This window comes from Lethenteron reissneri, chromosome 17 (genome assembly GCF_015708825.2).
Source record: "Lethenteron reissneri isolate LAM-NWPU_2019-01 chromosome 17, ASM1570882v1, whole genome shotgun sequence".
Classification (NCBI taxonomy): domain Eukaryota; kingdom Metazoa; phylum Chordata; class Hyperoartia; order Petromyzontiformes; family Petromyzontidae; genus Lethenteron; species Lethenteron reissneri.
The window spans coordinates 15,458,759-15,476,480 of NC_083795.1; the positions used below are offsets into that span (position 1 = coordinate 15,458,759).

The window sequence follows — 17,722 nt, forward strand, 5'->3', positions numbered from 1 at the left end:
CTCGCGAACGGCAGCGCTTGGCTGCAATCAGCAGACTCCCCCAGTCCCACACAATTGAGTCGGCTGCTCTCCAGACATGCACGTGTGTGCGTAGCTTCAGCGCTGCGGAGCGAGCAGCGGGAAGAGGAGCACATGGCGGTCGTTGTCCCAAACTCGTGGGCCCCTCTGCGCCCCCCCCCCCGCCCTTTCCCTGGGGCCACCTCCCTTTCCTGGCCACGGTCCCACTCGACTGCATAACGGACTTCCTGGATACCCCGGCACACGTCACCTCCTGGTTACGCGGCGATAACCGCACGCAACCTCCGCAGCCGCTCGCTAAACGCACGGGATGTGCGATAAACACAGGGACATTGACAGAACAAGTGTGCTTATACACACAGGACACACACCTGAGACGCGCGGTTATATACACACAAGACTTGCTTTGAATACACACTGATTTGCACAGTATACAGATGAGCTGTCTGTGGGATACACATGGGTTAAGCATTGGATACACACAGTTTTATATATACAGCACACACAGGATATGCATAAAATACATGTTAGGCACACAGGCTACAGTGCTTGTACTCACCTCACAGGCCACACGGGTCTCATCGGCTCCACACTTATTTTGCGCTGACTACACCCCTGACTATCAAACCCAAGTATATTTTTGTACATACCAGAAGATTTATTTTTGTAATCAATGTCAGTTTGTGTCCTTACGGCGGTGTGTATTTTAATGTTCTTTTGGAGTGCTCTTTTTTTTGGTGCCTGTTACAAACATCACTGTTCTATTGCTCGTTTCACCGTTGGTGATGTCAGCTGCTGCTGCCGTGCATTTATTTAAGCTGTTTCTAAGTGCGTGCATCAGAGGACACCTTTCCGTGTGCACACCTTTCCGTGTGATCGATTCCTCTGTGGCATGTAACAAAATAAATAAGCAGACAATTCGCCTCCTTCCCATATTTGTCGCTCTGCATAAAAAAATCAGTGTTCTTTACACTTCTTATCAGCCATAAGCCATTGGTTGAACACAGTCCAACACTGGATCAGTTTTGACATTTAGTCTCTCATCAGCTTAATCGGACTTGCTTGAACCAATGCCGTTTGAACTGCCAAACAGATAAGAATTATGTATAACATGAGATTAAATAATTGTGTGAAGGAAGTGTATTGTGTCCTTATTTGTTTTGATGCTAATGTTCACCACATATAGTTGTGTACTTTTTAGAGACTTTATTTTAAATCCAAAACTGTATATTATGGGAAAACTAACAGAAATATGTGACAAGACAAAGAGCATTGTACATGCAATGTGGTGGTCATATGACATGCACGCAAGGCATGATGAGAGTTGAGGTTTGCTACTTTTCGTGAGCAGCACATGTGCGCGTGTTTAAATCTCAGCAAGGGGCTGTGTTGGCTGCGTGTGTTGAAACAGGTCGACTATGAAGTTAGCCCAGATGAGAAGCGGAGAGAAGAGGGAGAGAAGATCATCAAGAAGCACCTCACTCCCGACGTGAGCATAGCTGTGCAGGCATCGTTCTGCACCTGCAGTACAACGCATAGTCTCACACCGTACACCTGCACGACAGACATCACACCATGCTCGAGAGACCAACAGCGTTACACGGTGCACTTGCACGTGGGAGTGTGGTCTATGAGCTGCCTGTTGTTTTGTGCTCCAGTCACCAGAGGCAGTACCGGGGATCAGCGATGAGCTGGTGAGACAGTGCCAGCAGAACCTGGATGGGAATCCCTGCAAGGAGCTTTTCGGTCCCTCCGCCAAGTGAGTCTAAGCCCAGCTCAAGCCAAGCACCTCATTTGCCCCACCACTTTTCCGCAGTACCGAACCTCTCCACAGTGCCTTGCCTCGCGGCCTGCCACTGCCTAAAATGCTTTTGTGTCCGTAACTGTAACCACCTTGCGTGAACATCTCAGCGGCGGCGATCGAAATGTGTCGTTACCGCTGGTACGTCTAACATGGAGGTGTCTGTATGCGTAGGGCGCTGCATGAGTACCTCAGCAGGCAGCCCTTCCAGGAGTTCCAGGAGAGCATGTACTTCTCGCGCTTCCTGCAGTGGAAATGGTTGGAGCGGTGAGTACATGTGGAGCCGTGTGCACGATGCCGGCTGTGTGCTGTGGACACTTAGGCACGTGGGGTGTCGAACTCTGCAGGCGTCATTCCTGGAGTGCGTTGAAGGTTGTGCTTGCGGCCCAGTGTGTGCGCGAGTGCTGTGAGCAAGGACCAGTACGATGTGTGGTGGTGTGTGCAGGCAAGTGAGCTCACGTTTCGGTGCATAGAATCGGTACGCTCCCGCGATCAGAAGGATGCACCTGTCGCAATGTAATGTGTGCTTGAAAACCCTCTAATGCGTGCGATGCTTTTGCCTTTCCTGGTTTAGGCAGCCGGTTACGAAAAACACATTCCGGCAGTACCGGGTGCTGGGCAAGGGTGGTTTTGGGGAGGTGAGTGAAGCACTTGGTCCAGGAGGGCCACAACACTCGGGACTTTCGTGTTCGGGATGCAGGACTCCTGGCTCCATTTTTATTCTCACGCGGGTACTTCGTACGGCTCAAATAGACTCAGGGAGTCCGGGCAGTGGGCGTGAGATGGAAACTCGTAGCCGTCAACTCAGCTCATGTTAGGGTGACGGGAGGATGACTTCGGCTTTCCCTCCAACGGATCGTAGTCCCGTCAAGGAGTGATCGTGCGATTGTAATTTTTCAGTGAGTGTTTGGTCTGTATGGAACTGCTGTGAAGGATGCACGACGTGCGTGCATGTTCTGTAATCCATGCCCGCAGGTATGCGCTTGTCAGGTGCGTGCCACCGGCAAGATGTACGCGTGCAAGAAGCTCGAAAAGAAGAGGATCAAAAAGAGGAAAGGAGAAACGATGGCGCTCAATGAGAAGCAAATCCTAGAGAAGGTGAACAGCAGGTTTGTGGTGAGTATGCTGCCCCCTGACCATAACCTTGCCTTAGATGCCACCGACGGTTTGTTCAAAAGTGGGACAATGGTGGCGATGGCGTCAGGCGCCAAATGTGTAATGATGGGGGGTTGGCCCGTCTGTCGCGGTGCAGGTGAGCCTGGCGTATGGCTACGAGACCAAGGACGCGCTCTGCCTTGTGCTCACCATCATGAACGGTGGTGACCTCAAGTTCCACATCTACAACATGGGCAACCCTGGCTTCGAGGAGGAGCGTGCCGTCTTCTACGCCGCTGAGATCACGTGTGGCCTGAGCGACCTCCACCACGAGGGCATCGTCTACAGGTGCCGCTGGCTCAATGGTGGATGGGGGGGGGGATGTGATGGGGCTTTCTTCTCTATCGCTCCCACATTGACCACAACATTCGCAGCGACCCATTGACCATGACATCTTGCCACGGTGGCGAGATGTTAATGACTTCGCCTGGCATACATGAGGTCGTGGGTTCGATCCCGACCCTGACGTCTATATATTTGGAGTTTGTATATATCTCTCCCTGTGGTCTTGTGGATTTTTCTCCGGGTCCTCCGGTTTTTCCTTCCACATTTTGAGCTACCCGAGACCCACAAAAAAAAACTGGTCAACTTTACCATCCATACTTCCTGTGGAGTGAGTGAACTGAACTGCTAACCCCCTCCTCAACTGTATCTGTAATGGCTGCCCCCTGCACCGCAGTGAGACTATTCTCCTGACACAATATTCTCTCGCTGCAGGGACCTCAAGCCAGAAAACATCCTTCTGGACGACTACGGTGAGTGCTCATGGCTGCAGTGCCAATCATTCCAGCTGTCGGAATTGACCGCAGGACCCTGTCTCTCGCTTTGCCTGGGGGCCCTGCGGGTGATGTTGAGTGCGCAGTTTGGCGACTGGTAGGTGTGCAGCAACTGGAAACCCAGCCTGCAAAACCTGCGTGGGAATGTGGATGGGGGATTTTTTCCCTACCCTGCTGACGTCATAATTACTTTAACTATAGGTTTTGTTTTTGGCAACAATGTAGCGGCCGTTGTAAATGAGCCGTGTTAACCTTTGCTCCTGCAGCTGTTGGCAGGTTGTAACGCCGTGTGGCACAGCCCGGTCAGCACAGCAGTTGGGGACACTTTTGTGATTTACTTTAACAAGTAATGATTGTTTTTCGGGTGTGGCTGCATATTTTCTTCTTCCATAACTGAAAAATGATTTATTCTGAGATACTGCGGCATTTGCATGCATGCTCACGGGGTCACGCTGCGTCTCTTCGGCTGCCTGTGAAGGTTGCTGCTGAGTCAGGAGAAAAGTTGAGGTATTCTCGTCTCTTCGTGATAACGTGCGGCACTAGCACTGGCGTGAATGTATGCGAGTCACGTGTTCTGTCATCCACAGGCCACATTCGGATATCGGACCTTGGCCTGGCTGTTAAGATTCCCGAAGGGGAGAGCATCCGGGGTCGCGTCGGCACAGTGGGGTACATGGGTAAGGCTGTGACTTGCTTCGTTGGTTGAGTGCACCTAGCCTGGTATATTAGCCATTTTGACGCGAATGTGAACGGTAACTGCTGCTGTTAACGGTGGGAGCGTCGTGATAATGAGCGTGCGTTCGCGTGCGTGCGTACATCATTGTGCAGCTCCGGAAGTGATTAACAACGAGCGCTACACGTTCTGGCCTGACTGGTGGGGCCTGGGCTGCCTCGTATACGAGATGCTGGAGGGACATTCGCCGTTCCGTGGCCGCAAGGAGAAGGTGAAGCGCGAGGAAGTGGACCGCCGCGTCAAGGAGGACGCTGTTGAGTTCTCGGACAAGTTCTCTGAGGATTCCCGCACCTTTTGCTCACTGGTGAGCTCTTCTTTTCACATGCACCGTGACTTGGGTGGGCCTTGTGTGTCTACTGTGGGCTTCTGTGTGACCACCATGACCTGTATATTCACTGTTATCTGTGGGCCCTATGTGCCTATTTGATGCCTCTCTAACTACCGTGACCTCTTGTTGGGCCCTGCAGCTTCTAACCAAAGACCCACGGGAGCGGCTGGGCTGCCAAGGAGGTGGAGCATCGGATGTAAAGGCCCACGCATTCTTCAGAAACATCAACTTCAAGCGGCTGGAGGCTGGCATTATGGACCCACCCTTTGTGCCCGATGTGCGTACACGCGACCTTGCGATGTCGAAAAAAAGCGCTTTGTCAAAGGAGGAGCAAGTAACGAAAATTAAATGGGTGGCACGATCGCTTGGTGTATAAATGTAATGGCCGCTCGGTTGAAAACCGGAGCTGCTGCAACGCCCTGGCCTGTGATGGGTGCCGTTTGTTTACTCCTCTCACCTCGGCCAGACTTGGAGACCGAGTCAGCAATGGCGTCTGTGGCAATGCGTCACTAAAGCCACTTCTGAACAGTATAACAATCGCACATCAGACTTTTAAAAAATTTGAATCTAATATGTCTTTGTGCATTTGGGTAGGGTTATATTGTGGTGAGCATTATTGTCCATCTGAAGAAAAAAAGAGTGTGATTAAATTGTGCACCTCCCGAAACGCAGATGCCGCCATGATGTAACCACCACTTAGCGGTATATTGTGGTTAATTTAATTCATGCTCAATCAGTAATCTCATAAAAAATGGAGCTCAACAGAGTGAGCCCAGTGCTTGGGTTTCCATTTTGGAACTGCATGAGATTACAGATAAAAACATTAGGAAAAAAACTGCATTAGATGAAAAATGAGACGCTGTTGCGGGTTGCAGTGGCACGCCATTGGTCTATGGTCACACAGCGAGATGAGTGGCGCAAGAGTGCGGCCGTGCTGTGTTTCGGTTAGCACAGGTACATTTAGTCACGTGACCTCTGCCGCTGTCAACTGCACTCCTAGCCGAGATCCTCAGTGATTGCAACTGCCTTTGGAACGGCATGGGGACTGTGTGTGTGTTGTGTCTGCGTGTGTTGACAGCCTCGCGCTGTCTACTGCAAGGACGTGCTCGATATTGAGCAGTTCTCCACAGTGAAGGGAGTCAACCTGGACCCTGCCGACGATGACTTCTACTCAAAGTTCTCCACCGGCAGCGTTCCCATACCCTGGCAGGATGAGGTGCGGACCCCAGAAAGTGCCCATGCACCCCCCTGCCCACTTGAACCCTGTGTCCCCCACGGACCCTCTTGATGTGTGCCTGTGCTTGTGTCTTAGATGATCGAGACGGAATGCTTCAAAGAGTTGAATGTGTTTGGACCGGACGGAGCGCCCACCCCAGATCTCGATGACAACCTGCCACCACAGCCCCCCAAGAAGGGACTCTTGCAGAGGCTCTTTGGACGCCAGGTGGGCGCACACCCTCATATGCACATGAGCATGTGTGGTATGAGCTCCCACACCCTATGTTAACGCAGCAGACGTGTGTTCAGCGGAGGTTACGTAGCATCCATGGATTCATGCCCATTGTTCAGTATTTAATTATTCAGTATGGAGTCTGGCCAGGAGGGAGAGGCAGGGAGTTTGGTTGGACACGGAGGGATTGTGGTCGGGGTGGGACTTTGGAAGCTCCGAGTGCCATGACTGCATGCATGTTACCAAGCCGCTCGCACACAGTGGCACCATTTGCAATCGGCTGCTCTACTGTGTGCCCTTCGTGCAATCGCACGGGGTCATTGCCGTGCGGTGACAGTACTCGCTCATGTTTCGGTTACATAACAAACACTGAGGGTTATGCAAGAAATGCCGTGTGGCAGATGTGGTGTTGACAGAACCTGCTTGGTGACTGTGTGTCCTCAGGTTTGCTTCGGCCGTGAGGAGGGTGGCGAGGATGACTAGACGGCCTGGATGATGTCGAACATTGTAAAACACCAACAACAGACTTTTCGACCAGAATGGGAACACTGCACCATGCGCGTGCGTGCTTGTGATGTTACACGCGATACCATTTGGACAGCGCCGGACTTCTGAGTTTACCAATGCCGCCGGTGTGCCCCGCCTGGCCGGGAAGCGAACCCTCGTCGTGTGGCCACGGCGAGAAAGTTGCTGGCTCTGCAAGGGACCGTCGCGGGGACGCAAACCACACTACCTGCGTTGCGCTTCCACGTCTCCCTCTGCGGCCGCAGACTCTGTACATGCCACTTTTCTCCTTGCGTCCGCACGCGTGCGTGCATGTATTACAGTCAAAATCAGTACTCGGAGCTAAATGCAGAGAGAGTGTTAAATATGTTGATGCTTCAAACTGTGCGCTGAACGCAGAGCCCGGTCGACCCTGCCGCAGTACTCAAGCAGCCTCCCTTCCCCGGCCGTCGGGATGTAACCTGACCTGCAGACCCTGGCTTGCCACCTCCTCGCCAATTGTGGTCATGGGGCTGCTGGCACAGAAGTAGTCTTTTGGCCCGACATCTCGCCCCAGCTGGGCTGCGGTGGCTGTCCCAAGCACCCTGTGGGCCATGTCGCATGGGAGTCTTGTGTTGATGTAGCTACGGAGGATGTGCTTCTCCATCAGAATTGAAGGGGGGGGGGGGGATGGCTCCTGTGTCTTCTGCCTGCACGTTGTACAACGCCTCTTTGTCTGCATTCTACCAGTTTTGTGTCCCTGAAGTCCTGGCTATGTAATTCCGCAAGGCAAACGTTCACGATTTTTTGTTGTTCATTTAAAGTCAATTCACAGCTGTGGTCTGCATTACAAATAGGGGAAACACTGCAAAAGCTGTTTGTCTAAATATTTGGCTGCAATTGGTCTTTGCTTCGCACCACAATGTGCGCTGCTGCACAACAACTCCACTGCCCGCCACTTGTGTAACGGAGCGTAAACGTTTAGTACAATCACCTAGTTTCACTCGTGAAATCTCGTTCTGGTTTTCTATTGCATTACTGCAACATCCTGCTAGTTCTTTTGCAAACCTGCATCCGCTGAACACATCCTCTTATTTTCCCTGGAGTTATCCCAGCCTTCCACCCTTGGGTTTCCCTTTGTCACTCGCTGGAGTTTGTGTCCCGGTGGCTGCCTGCAAATCCTGGAGACTCCACGGCTTGCCTCCTACTTCCCCGTTTGCAATCGCTCCCCTGGGCTACCCAGCCAGTGCTCCACACCGTGCCGCTTGAATTTCTGCCACCTACTATATCGTTCCACGGGGTCGATCCCTCTGCGCTGGTTCTCTCATCGTCCTCCTTTTCCACAATCGAATACCACCCACCAGTGCTGAAGAAGCCTGGTCGGGCCGTGTCTACGTATTCGGCGTCAGCCATCCAATCTTGTTTGTAAACGTCCGCAGGATAACCCTAGATGTATATTTCCAGCATAGAGTTTAAAGCCATAATCAACAGTTGAGCATATGGTGCATTTTTATTAATATTTTTCTCAATCTTTCACTTTTTTGAAAATGTCAACATAGAAATTTGGGATATCTTTTCAATCTGTGCTTTTTAACGTCATTGTGTATTTTTATATGTAATGTTTAGTAAGGATTTGTTTTTGACACGTGGCGGTTACAGGTAATAGCCGCTGGCCGAGCTGCGTGCAGGTGTGTAGTGCCATGACTGCATGCTCCCAGGCTCCACCGCGACCTCGTACGGTGCCGTGACTGCTCACTCACTCACTTGCCCTCCCGAGTCGAGTGAGGGCGGGCGAGTGAGTGAACGAGCGGTGGTGGAGCCACGGGCTGGCTGTGCGCCAATATCGGGGCTGCACGCGTTTTGCTCATGAAGCCGAGTGGTCGTGACGAGTGTGAAACCCCAGGCCCTCGGGAAGGAGGGGGGGTAACCCCCCCCCCACACTGCGCTCACCCCCCCCCCCCCCCCCTCTAATCGTCTTGCGTGGTCATCGTCTTATTTGCTGCATCGATGTGACACTGTGCTGTGCGGTTGTGTAGCGACGTGTAGTGTCAGTGCCCAAATGTTTACAACACATTCAGGGAATGGTATAGGTTTAGAATTGTCACCTACAACTTTTGTGTTTACTGATTTATTGGACCACAGTATCAAATGTATGTTTGCCTTAACAGGTTTTTGAACACGACACAAGCACAGCGCTGGGGTGGGCTGTGCGCATGCGTGACTGGGCCAGTGGTGGGAATTGGCAATGGTGAAACGCCCCCCCCCACTCAAATTATCATCACTCTTCACCCCCTGTGCTCCGTGTTGCGTTATACCCTTTTAATCGCACCTGCAACACCGACCCTGGCGTGACCTCATGCCTGCTGTCACGCGGGAGGGAGGCCTGTCTGTGTAGAATGGCGGTACTCGCGTATTCATGTCGAGCGGTCGGTGGACTGGGAGCAGGAGGAGGTTGGAACGGGCCAGCGCTGCCGAGTGGTGGCGCGAGAGTGAGCGGACTTCGTGGCAAATTCCCTGCCTCGTTTGCAAATGTTTGATTTGCAACAGTGAAATGACCAGCTGTTCTATTTCACGGGCATAGTCAAATTATATTTCATTTGTTACATTTGTCGATTGTATATTTTTTAACCAAAGACCGGAGTGGTGGCCAAGTGAGTTAATTTCGTACCCGTGTCGCCAACTCGCCGCGAGCCAGGCTGCCAAGGGGTGTCACGAGGGGCGGACGTGAAGCGCAGATGCCAAAGGTGGTGGGCGTTTATGGTGGACCAAAGGTGGACGCTGAGGATGGATTGTTAATCATGGATGTTGGTGATGAACACTGAGGGAGGGTGGATGTCGGGGGGGGGGGGGGGGGGGGGGGACACTGACACCAATGGATCCGGCACGTCTCTTCTCTCTGCCGCCGTTTACTTTGTTTCAATGTTCAATGCCTTCCAGCCTCCCTTTACGTGGTTCTGTACGTAGTGTATGAACAGGTGATGTAACATTTGTAGTCTGTAAAAAAAAAAATTTTTAGCATTATTTGTAAATAAAAATAAATACATGGAACCCGCTCGGAGGAGGGGTGGCTTTTTCGGGCGTGCGTTTGAGTGGAAACATCGCAAAGTGCTCGGGGTGGCGGGGGGCTCCTCGTGACCCTCATGCCTGGAGGGTGGCGGAGTCACCTCTGCAAGAGCAGGCGGTGGGACCGCCTTGGCTCCAAATGTCCCCAACCCCTCGTGTGTGCCCACGTGGTTCGGTCAATTGCGGACCTCTGCAAATGACAGAGGGCCGCGACTAACTCCCCTACACTTTTGGAAATGCCATCGGATCCCATTCCATGTGCTGCACGAGTCCACCGTGCAGCACATGTTTCAATTGTTTTAAACAAAAAAACGGATGTGACCAAATGAGCATTGAGGCGGTGCGCACCTCCTGTTCACAGCCTTTGCGACAGTGGGTCGGTGTGGGTGGCGTGACTCCACCTTCCTATGGCGGTGGCGAGCCGACACGTTGAGCAACCAACCGTTGACTTGCCCACAAACTGGTACTCAGTCGACCCCGGAGGGATGACGTGCCAAGTCACTAATAAAATGTAAACCAGGACATGGTTGTGGGTGCAGGGCTACAGCCCGGCCTCCATCCGTTTGCCTGGCTCCCGGACTCGGGGAGTGGAGGGAGACGGCGCCCCCTGCCGGGAGGGATCGGCCCGGGTCACCGGCGCCGCTCTCACCCAGTCGGGGGGCGGCTCCTTCATCGCCGAGACTCGCGTCGTGTCTCGCGTGTCTCGCCCACTCGCTACTTCCGCGGTCGAGCTCCGGGGTCCAGGGCTCGGGTGTCTCTGGGCGACGACGGGAAGAGGGCAGAGGGAGCGGCGGAGGCGGCAGAGGCGGCGTCCGTGTGGAGGAGGCGCAATGGAGCCCAGATCCCGCGCCACACAACGCGGGTTTGTGAGCTCCCTGCTCTTCAGGTCCGGGCGGCGGCGGCGGCGGCGTCGAGGTGCGACGACGCAGCGGGACGGCGGCGGCGGCGGCGGCCTCCTGCACCGCGCCGGGTTCGGGGCCCGCAGCTGCGGCTCCCCGCAGGAGGTCTTCTCGGGTTGCCACCAGTCCGGGTTTGAACGAGACAAAGCGGGAATTGGCATATGTTCGGGTGGCAGCGGGAGTTGATTTTTTACCGAGATCTGGTGGCAAAATTAATATCTTCATCACGATTTACATACATTGGAATTGGTGTCAGCCCTAAGGCCTATTGCATAAACACAGCCGGTGGTGCGGACCACATGCATGTATACCCTATGTTGAACTTCTTTCGCACCCACGTAGCCAACTGTGCTAATCGGACGTGCGGGGGAAAGACAACAAACGAAACCCAAAAAGCACACGAGGACATTGCATGGCATTGTCCACTGAAATGTAAACGAAGCGGTTCACGTTGAGAGTGCCGGGTCACGGGGCCTCCACGTCGGCCGTGAGCAAAGGGCCTCCGTGGCCCGCGGCTCTCCATTGTTGAGCCGTCAGATCCAGGCCAGGCGGTGTCCTCGTCCCTGCGTGCTCTGCTTCTCAAATACCATGGCTCGTGGGTTTGAAGTTCCATATTCACGATATTCGCAACCACATCGCCGAGACATTTAAAACCAACTAATGCGAAGGGGACAAAATCCATTTCGGCTTCGCTTCCCTTTTGAAAAGTATTCCGTGATGTCGGTTGCGAATATCATGAATATCGAATTTACCACGGTATCTAAACGTCTTGCCTGCTGGTGGTGGTGCTAGCGTGAGCCACAGGCCCCTGGGCGCAGAGGGCACCCCGGAGTCCTCACTGTTGGGCCGCCTGGTGGCATGGGACGTGGCCCTGACCTCCCGCCTGGCCGTGTGCGCTGGGGTCGGGTCGAAGTGGCCCTCGGGGCGGCCCCTCATGAAGCTCATCGAGGTCAGCGGTCACGGCATCCCGTGGCTGGCTGGGGGCCTTCTGTGCACGTACCTTGGGCACAGCGCGGTGCAGCGACACTGGTGGATCAACATACTCTTCGGTGAGCGCTACTCAAGGACATGTCAATCCACTGCTGGATGAGTGTTATTTTGGTGTTTACTGTACTTTACAGCAGTGGTCTCCGGCCCACCCAGGGGTCCTCAATGGCATGGGAAGTGGTCTGGGAACTGATGCCGATACTATGACTTGACATAGTTTTAATCTTTAAAAATATGCTTTTTGTACTTGGTGGTCTTGAGACATTTCTTAGAGGGTTCACATTGGTCTGTGGGTCCATAAAGGCTGGGAACCACTGCACTACAGTTGTCAACCGGGGGTTACACGCGGACCCCTCGGCGTACGTGTCAATGTCAAGGGAGGGGGGGGGTACGTGAGATGATTTATAAATGTGTGAAATGATATCATACATGAGAGTCATTGGTGAATAATCAGGTATGAATCTCCCAATATAAAAACTACGATAACATTTAAATCCCCATATGGTAACTTAAAACGATATTAAAAGCTATTTATAAACTCATTGATGTAAGCAATGTGGTTTCCAAGAGCAAACAGCAAGCGCAAACAAATTATGTCACGCATGCAGGGCGTCCGTTGATTTTTTTTGTATTCGCTTGCAGTTACTAGCAATTTAAAGATACCTCACAAAATGGACAATTGGTTAAAATATCGATGTTCATGATTCATGTTGGGAGTACTACAGTAGCCAAAAATGGATGAGAACCATTTTCTCATACTTAATTTGGAGCTTTCGTGACTGCAGGAATTACTCTTTGGTTCTTTCGGCAAAGTCACGTATAAAGAGAAAATAATAATGATGATTGCTTGTGTTGCAATCGAAACGTCGTATGCTAGTATTTAATTTATTATTTTCTCTTTATACGTGACTTTACCGAAAGAACCAAAGAGTAATTCCTGCAGTCACGAAAGCTCCAAATTAAGTATGAACCACTTCTACGGGGAAGTTTAAGTTTGTTTTTTCTCTCTCTCTCTGGATTTTTGTTGTCTCTCTCTGCTTGTGTATCGGTCTTCGTGTCTGTGTCTTACAAATTTCACACTTAACTTCTAATTTAGCAATCTTTGGAAGAACGTAATCAACCAGGCTATGCGTTAATTGTGTGTTGACCGACCCTCTATGTTGCATTGCATTACATTTCGAAATTTTGCTAGGTCTTAATCGAAATTTGATTTAGTGTACTTTCTCTGTCTCCAATCGTTTTGTCGTTCTTATGTTCTGCTCTCTCTGTGTGTCTCAGCTGTTGTCCCTCTCCCTCTATGCTTTTGTCTGTTCTTCGTGTTTGCGTCTTGTCTTTCTTTAAAATTTCACACTTAACTTCTAACTTAGCAATCTTTGGAAAAACGTAATCAACCAGTCTATGCGTTAATTGTGTGTTGACCGACTCTCTGTGTTGCATTACATTTCGAAATTTTGCTATGTTATTTAATTCAGTGTGTCTCTCTCCCTGTCTCCTCATTTTTCCAAGCTTCTGCAGCATGCCACTCATTTGACATGCTAATTTTCTCTAACCCCTCCCTCTCTCTCCGCCCCCGCCCCCTCTCTCTATTTAAGGCCTCGACACAGAGGCGTGGTTTCTCTGTGTGCCTATGTATCTCTGTGATATCTGTCTCTACTTATATGTCTGTCTATATGTCTCTGGTTCTGTGTTTTATCTCTCTCTCAAATTTAGCATTCTCAGGAAGAACGTAATCAACCAGGTAGGGTGTTGACTGTTATGTTATCCGACTCTCTGTTGTATTACATTACATTTCTAAATATACTAGATTTGTGTTTCTATTTCATTTATACCTGATTGCTTGTGTTGCAATCGAAACGTCGTATGCTAGTATTTAATTTATTATTTTCTCTTTATACGTGACTTTACCGAAAGAACCAAAGAGTAACCATTTTCTCTCCACCGGCTTTGCTGCACTGCCCTCTGCTGACCACCGCAGAGCACAACCCCATAGCACCCTCTGGAATCCTGGCATGCTTGCTGGTTACCCATCAAAGCACTATCCAGGCTCAACCCCTACTTAGCTTCCAAGATCGAACGAGATCGAGTGCACTGCTGGTGGGTTGTTCGTAGAGGAGAGGACCACCGCTATTGCCCAGTGCGAGTACTGCAGCACGTTACAAGTGTCGGGTTCATCTCTCACGCGTGTCGTGGCAATGAATTGTGATGACCCCGAATGTGTGCAATGACGCCACCGGGTTTGGCAATTCCAGATGTCCGTGCCACCGCAATGCAGGAGTGTGTGTACAAGGGTCCGTACGCATCTCGCACTCCGACCCAGCGACATTGCATGCCTCAGTGGTCTTGCCGCTGTCACTTGCAATCCACACTCTCGGTGTCGTCACTCAGTTTTGGCAGGCGGTGAGTAACTTTGTAGCGCTAACTATGCCACCTGGCATAGCTGTATTCATTTGGTAAATGGGCTCTTCTAAAGAGTAACTCATGCCTACTTAAGTGTGTTTAAAGGTACCTCTGTTACATCGCCGATGTTGGTGAAATCAGGATAACGCTCGCGTGTGGTGCCGTTTTCTCGCCTGTGCCTTCACCATAGCGCTGCTGCTGGACCTAGTGATGGTGGGAACGGTGAAGGCTGTGGTGCGGCGACCGCGTCCTTCTCACAATTGCATGGACATGTTCGCCACGGTCTCCGTTGACCAGTACTCGTTCCCGTCGGGTCATGCCACGCGCGCCGCTATGCTCGCAATGCTGGTGTTCAGCGGAGCGGGCGGAGGTGCCGGGTGGATCGCGGGGCTTGGCTGGTGGCTAGTGCTAGCCTGGGCTCTGGCCGTGGGGTTGTCGCGCGTGATGCTCGGACGGCACCACGTAAGCGACGTGGCTTGCGGCCTGGTGCAAGGCTGGCTACAGGCCTGGCTCGTGGAGGTCATGTGGTTGTCTGCCACCACCTGCCAGATGCTGCTGCAATATGCGCATTGGATTTGAATGGTTCTTTAGACTCTGCACAGTTGTTAAGTCTTGACATAACGAGCTGAAATATATTACCAGTCTTCATTGACAAATTTGCCCTAGCCCACTTAGTACATTGATTACACAACTTATATATATATAAAAGGGAAATTTGTGAATGTGTGTCCGTTCGAAATGTTTAGCATACTTCCCAACATGAAACAAACTTGAAATTTGGCATGTGGGTAACTTCCAGACTGTACACAATGCAAAAAGTATAAAAATAGACTTTTGTATTTTTTTTGGGAGGGGGGGGGGGCGCAATAATGGATATATTTTGCACGGCAAGTGAGCGGTGACGTCACATCTGTGATGTCACCCGCATGCGGCAGCGTTACGCAGTGTGCCTGCTGACGTCACGCATCTCCCCCCCCCATCCTCCACGTAGGCCGTGTATTAAAGCTAGTTGTGTATAACTTCAAGCACATGTGGCCTGTGTACCCCCATGCACATTGCACTGCGTTACATTTAAGCCATTACATTTTCACAGGGATAGCACGGTGGTCTCGTGATGCTGCTCGGGATGCTAAGTTTGTAAATCATGACGTTTCGGGCGCCACACAAGTGTCCGTCATCAGGTGGGACGCTTGTGTTCGCCTGAAACGTGATTTATTTTATTTTATACCTACGTGACTTTACCGAAAGAACCAAAGAGTAGGAAGTCCTCTGTTTACGTTGCTCCTATTTACGTTGTTTCACTAAACGTCGCCAGCGAATTTTGGAACATTATTCGATTTAAAGTGCATTGATTGCCTCCATTATTTTGAAACATTTCCAAATAACAATAGTTTTGGCAGTATACGTGACAGCGCACTACACAGTGTTTACAACATCACCATCCTAAATACTGGACCATCTAAATCAGCGGTCCCCAACCTTTTTGGCACCAGGGACCGGTTTCGTGGAAGATAATTCTTTCACAGACTGGGGGGAGGGGGGGTCATCATTGGGTCTTTCTCCCTTTTCAAAGAAGCTCTCCAGCGACGTTTGTTTTTTACTCATTTTGGCTACTAGGGGTTAGAGCTTGTGGGCTTGCCAAAACTGTGACTGAGACAAGTGCGCAGTGCGGGAAAGAGGCGCGGATGGAAGTTGTAAATAATAAAATAATGGAGGCTGGCCACGCGCGGACTCACCGCTCTCCTCCTGCTGTGCGGCCCAGTTCCTAACACGACGCGGACCGGTACCGGTCCGCGGCCCGGGGGTTGGGGACCCCTGCTCTAAATGGAATCTCTGCTGCCATCTATGGTAAGTACAGGAATCCCCCGCTATACATAGGGATGCCAGTGAATATTTGTTGTGGTGGTATCGGTTCATCGGCCTCTTTCCTCAGCTCGTTCCAGCTGCATCAGATCCTCATTTGCCAGGCCCTCACCTTGGGACTCCACCACGTCTGTCTACTCCGCATTGTCTAGTTCAGCTTCCCTCCTCCGTGTGGAGGGAAATCCTCTCGTGAAATTGTCAATTTTGACCGCGTGCATTTTTAGTTTTAACAATCGCAGACAATATGCATAAAAAACGCATATTCTAAAAAAAATATGTATAAGGAAATATTCCCAAATTCATCAGAAACGTACATGCAAAACAATGCATAATCTTGTAACTTATTACGGGGAATTCCTGTAATCTATACTAACATTTAAACTTCTTAAATATTTTTGGAAATCTTTTGTTTTCTTTTTTTGGTACTTATTTGTTTATGCAAATTTGCACCTAAAATTGTGCCCCAAGAACGTATTAAAAATGTATATCATTAAGTCAATTGTTAAATAAGTTTCTATGTTTGTTGTTTTCCCTAATGTCGCGTTTTCCAGGAACGCATCCTCAACGTAAATATAGAATATGTAACAATACAATCGGTGTCGCTGCAGAGAATACAATTTGAACCTGTAACTCGCTGCATCGCCCTGACCAAGAAGTCACTGCTGCTCACAAATTGCCGCTGTCAGCTGCCTCCAGCCGAGTTTGGCCCCAGCGTTCTGAGTTGGTTGCCGTGGCCATGATTACTTCACCGCTGCCACAAAACAATTTATGTATCCATAAGAGTTTTTTTTTTGGGTTATATCGCGTTCACATAAATATGTCGTTAAACTCGCCACCACCCGACAGACGATTAGTAAGGTTTGCCACGTAAAGCATGCCATTTAGTAACTAGTTCAGCACACCAGTGTGTTGGAGAGTAAACCCACAATATGTATGTTGAACTTATTTTGCACCGTGCAAAGCCAACCGTGCTAATCGAAGGTGAGAAGTTCGAGCACACTGAGGGTAGAGTTGATCATACCCGCAAACCACCAAAGGGAGTTGAAGCGAATGGCCCTGAGTTGCTCGATACACGTTCCTTATCTACTTCAACGGCAACAACTGTCGTTATTGTTTACCAGGTTGACAAAGGTTGTTTAAATTGCCACTAAAAATAGCCACTTTAGTACCGTTTAATAAATGGTAAATTAGAGTCGCGCGTCGCCGAATGTTAGAGCCGTTTACTCTACCGCATGCTCGGCGCTATGTCAATGGGTTTGCTTCCAGCATTGGCCACCGGGCAAAGCTATAAAAACTGTCGTGACCGGCGCTAGTCAATAGAAACCCTCCCGTGTCAATTCCATGGCAGGGTTGCCACGCTTCTGTGTTAGCGGTAACCTGAATTAAATAAGGATATATTTAGCATCCTTACACATGACAGTTCAACTCCTGCATAATATGTCCCTCCACATAAAAAATAAAAGTAAACATCCAAACCGCCACATGGCCTTCTGGGAGGGCATCATTTGAGGACTATCGATTCAACAATCTCTGGACTGGTTTTGACATTCAGTGTCTCGTCAGCAGAGCTAGGCTTGCATGAACAAATTGGGTATTTTTGGGAACCTTGTGATTATTTGTTATGGGATTTTTTTTTTCAGGGGAACTTGTGCTTACATGAGCCAGTTATAAGCATTGTGATTAAACTTTACGGGTGAGGACGGTGCTGGCCACTTGTTGCCTGGGAAATTTGAGTTGAACCTGGGACAATAAAACTCTTGAGCAAGAAA

General features: G+C 50.5%; 2 protein-coding genes across 2 annotated transcripts in view; both read left to right on the top strand.

Annotated features, from left to right (window-relative positions):
- The window catches only part of LOC133343556 (G protein-coupled receptor kinase 5-like), a 28,899-nt gene extending 19,105 nt beyond the window's left edge, over positions 1–9,794 (top strand). The window contains exons 4-16 of the mRNA XM_061553241.1: positions 1,430–1,507; positions 1,677–1,777; positions 1,994–2,086; positions 2,394–2,457; positions 2,795–2,935; positions 3,072–3,262; positions 3,692–3,729; positions 4,338–4,427; positions 4,579–4,787; positions 4,951–5,088; positions 5,890–6,027; positions 6,124–6,255; positions 6,706–9,794. Of these exons, the coding sequence (XP_061409225.1) occupies positions 1,430–1,507; positions 1,677–1,777; positions 1,994–2,086; positions 2,394–2,457; positions 2,795–2,935; positions 3,072–3,262; positions 3,692–3,729; positions 4,338–4,427; positions 4,579–4,787; positions 4,951–5,088; positions 5,890–6,027; positions 6,124–6,255; positions 6,706–6,744 (1,452 nt within the window). The 3' untranslated portion in view covers positions 6,745–9,794. The remainder of the gene's footprint in view (positions 1–1,429; positions 1,508–1,676; positions 1,778–1,993; positions 2,087–2,393; positions 2,458–2,794; positions 2,936–3,071; positions 3,263–3,691; positions 3,730–4,337; positions 4,428–4,578; positions 4,788–4,950; positions 5,089–5,889; positions 6,028–6,123; positions 6,256–6,705) is intronic.
- A 522-nt stretch (positions 9,795–10,316) lies between these two features.
- On the top strand, positions 10,317–17,722 carry LOC133343557 (polyisoprenoid diphosphate/phosphate phosphohydrolase PLPP6-like). The gene is made up of 3 exons (XM_061553242.1): positions 10,317–10,693; positions 11,499–11,755; positions 14,281–17,722. The coding sequence occupies exons 1-3, from the start codon at positions 10,638–10,640 to the stop codon at positions 14,667–14,669; spliced, it is 702 nt and encodes a 233-aa protein (XP_061409226.1). The 5' UTR covers positions 10,317–10,637; the 3' UTR covers positions 14,670–17,722.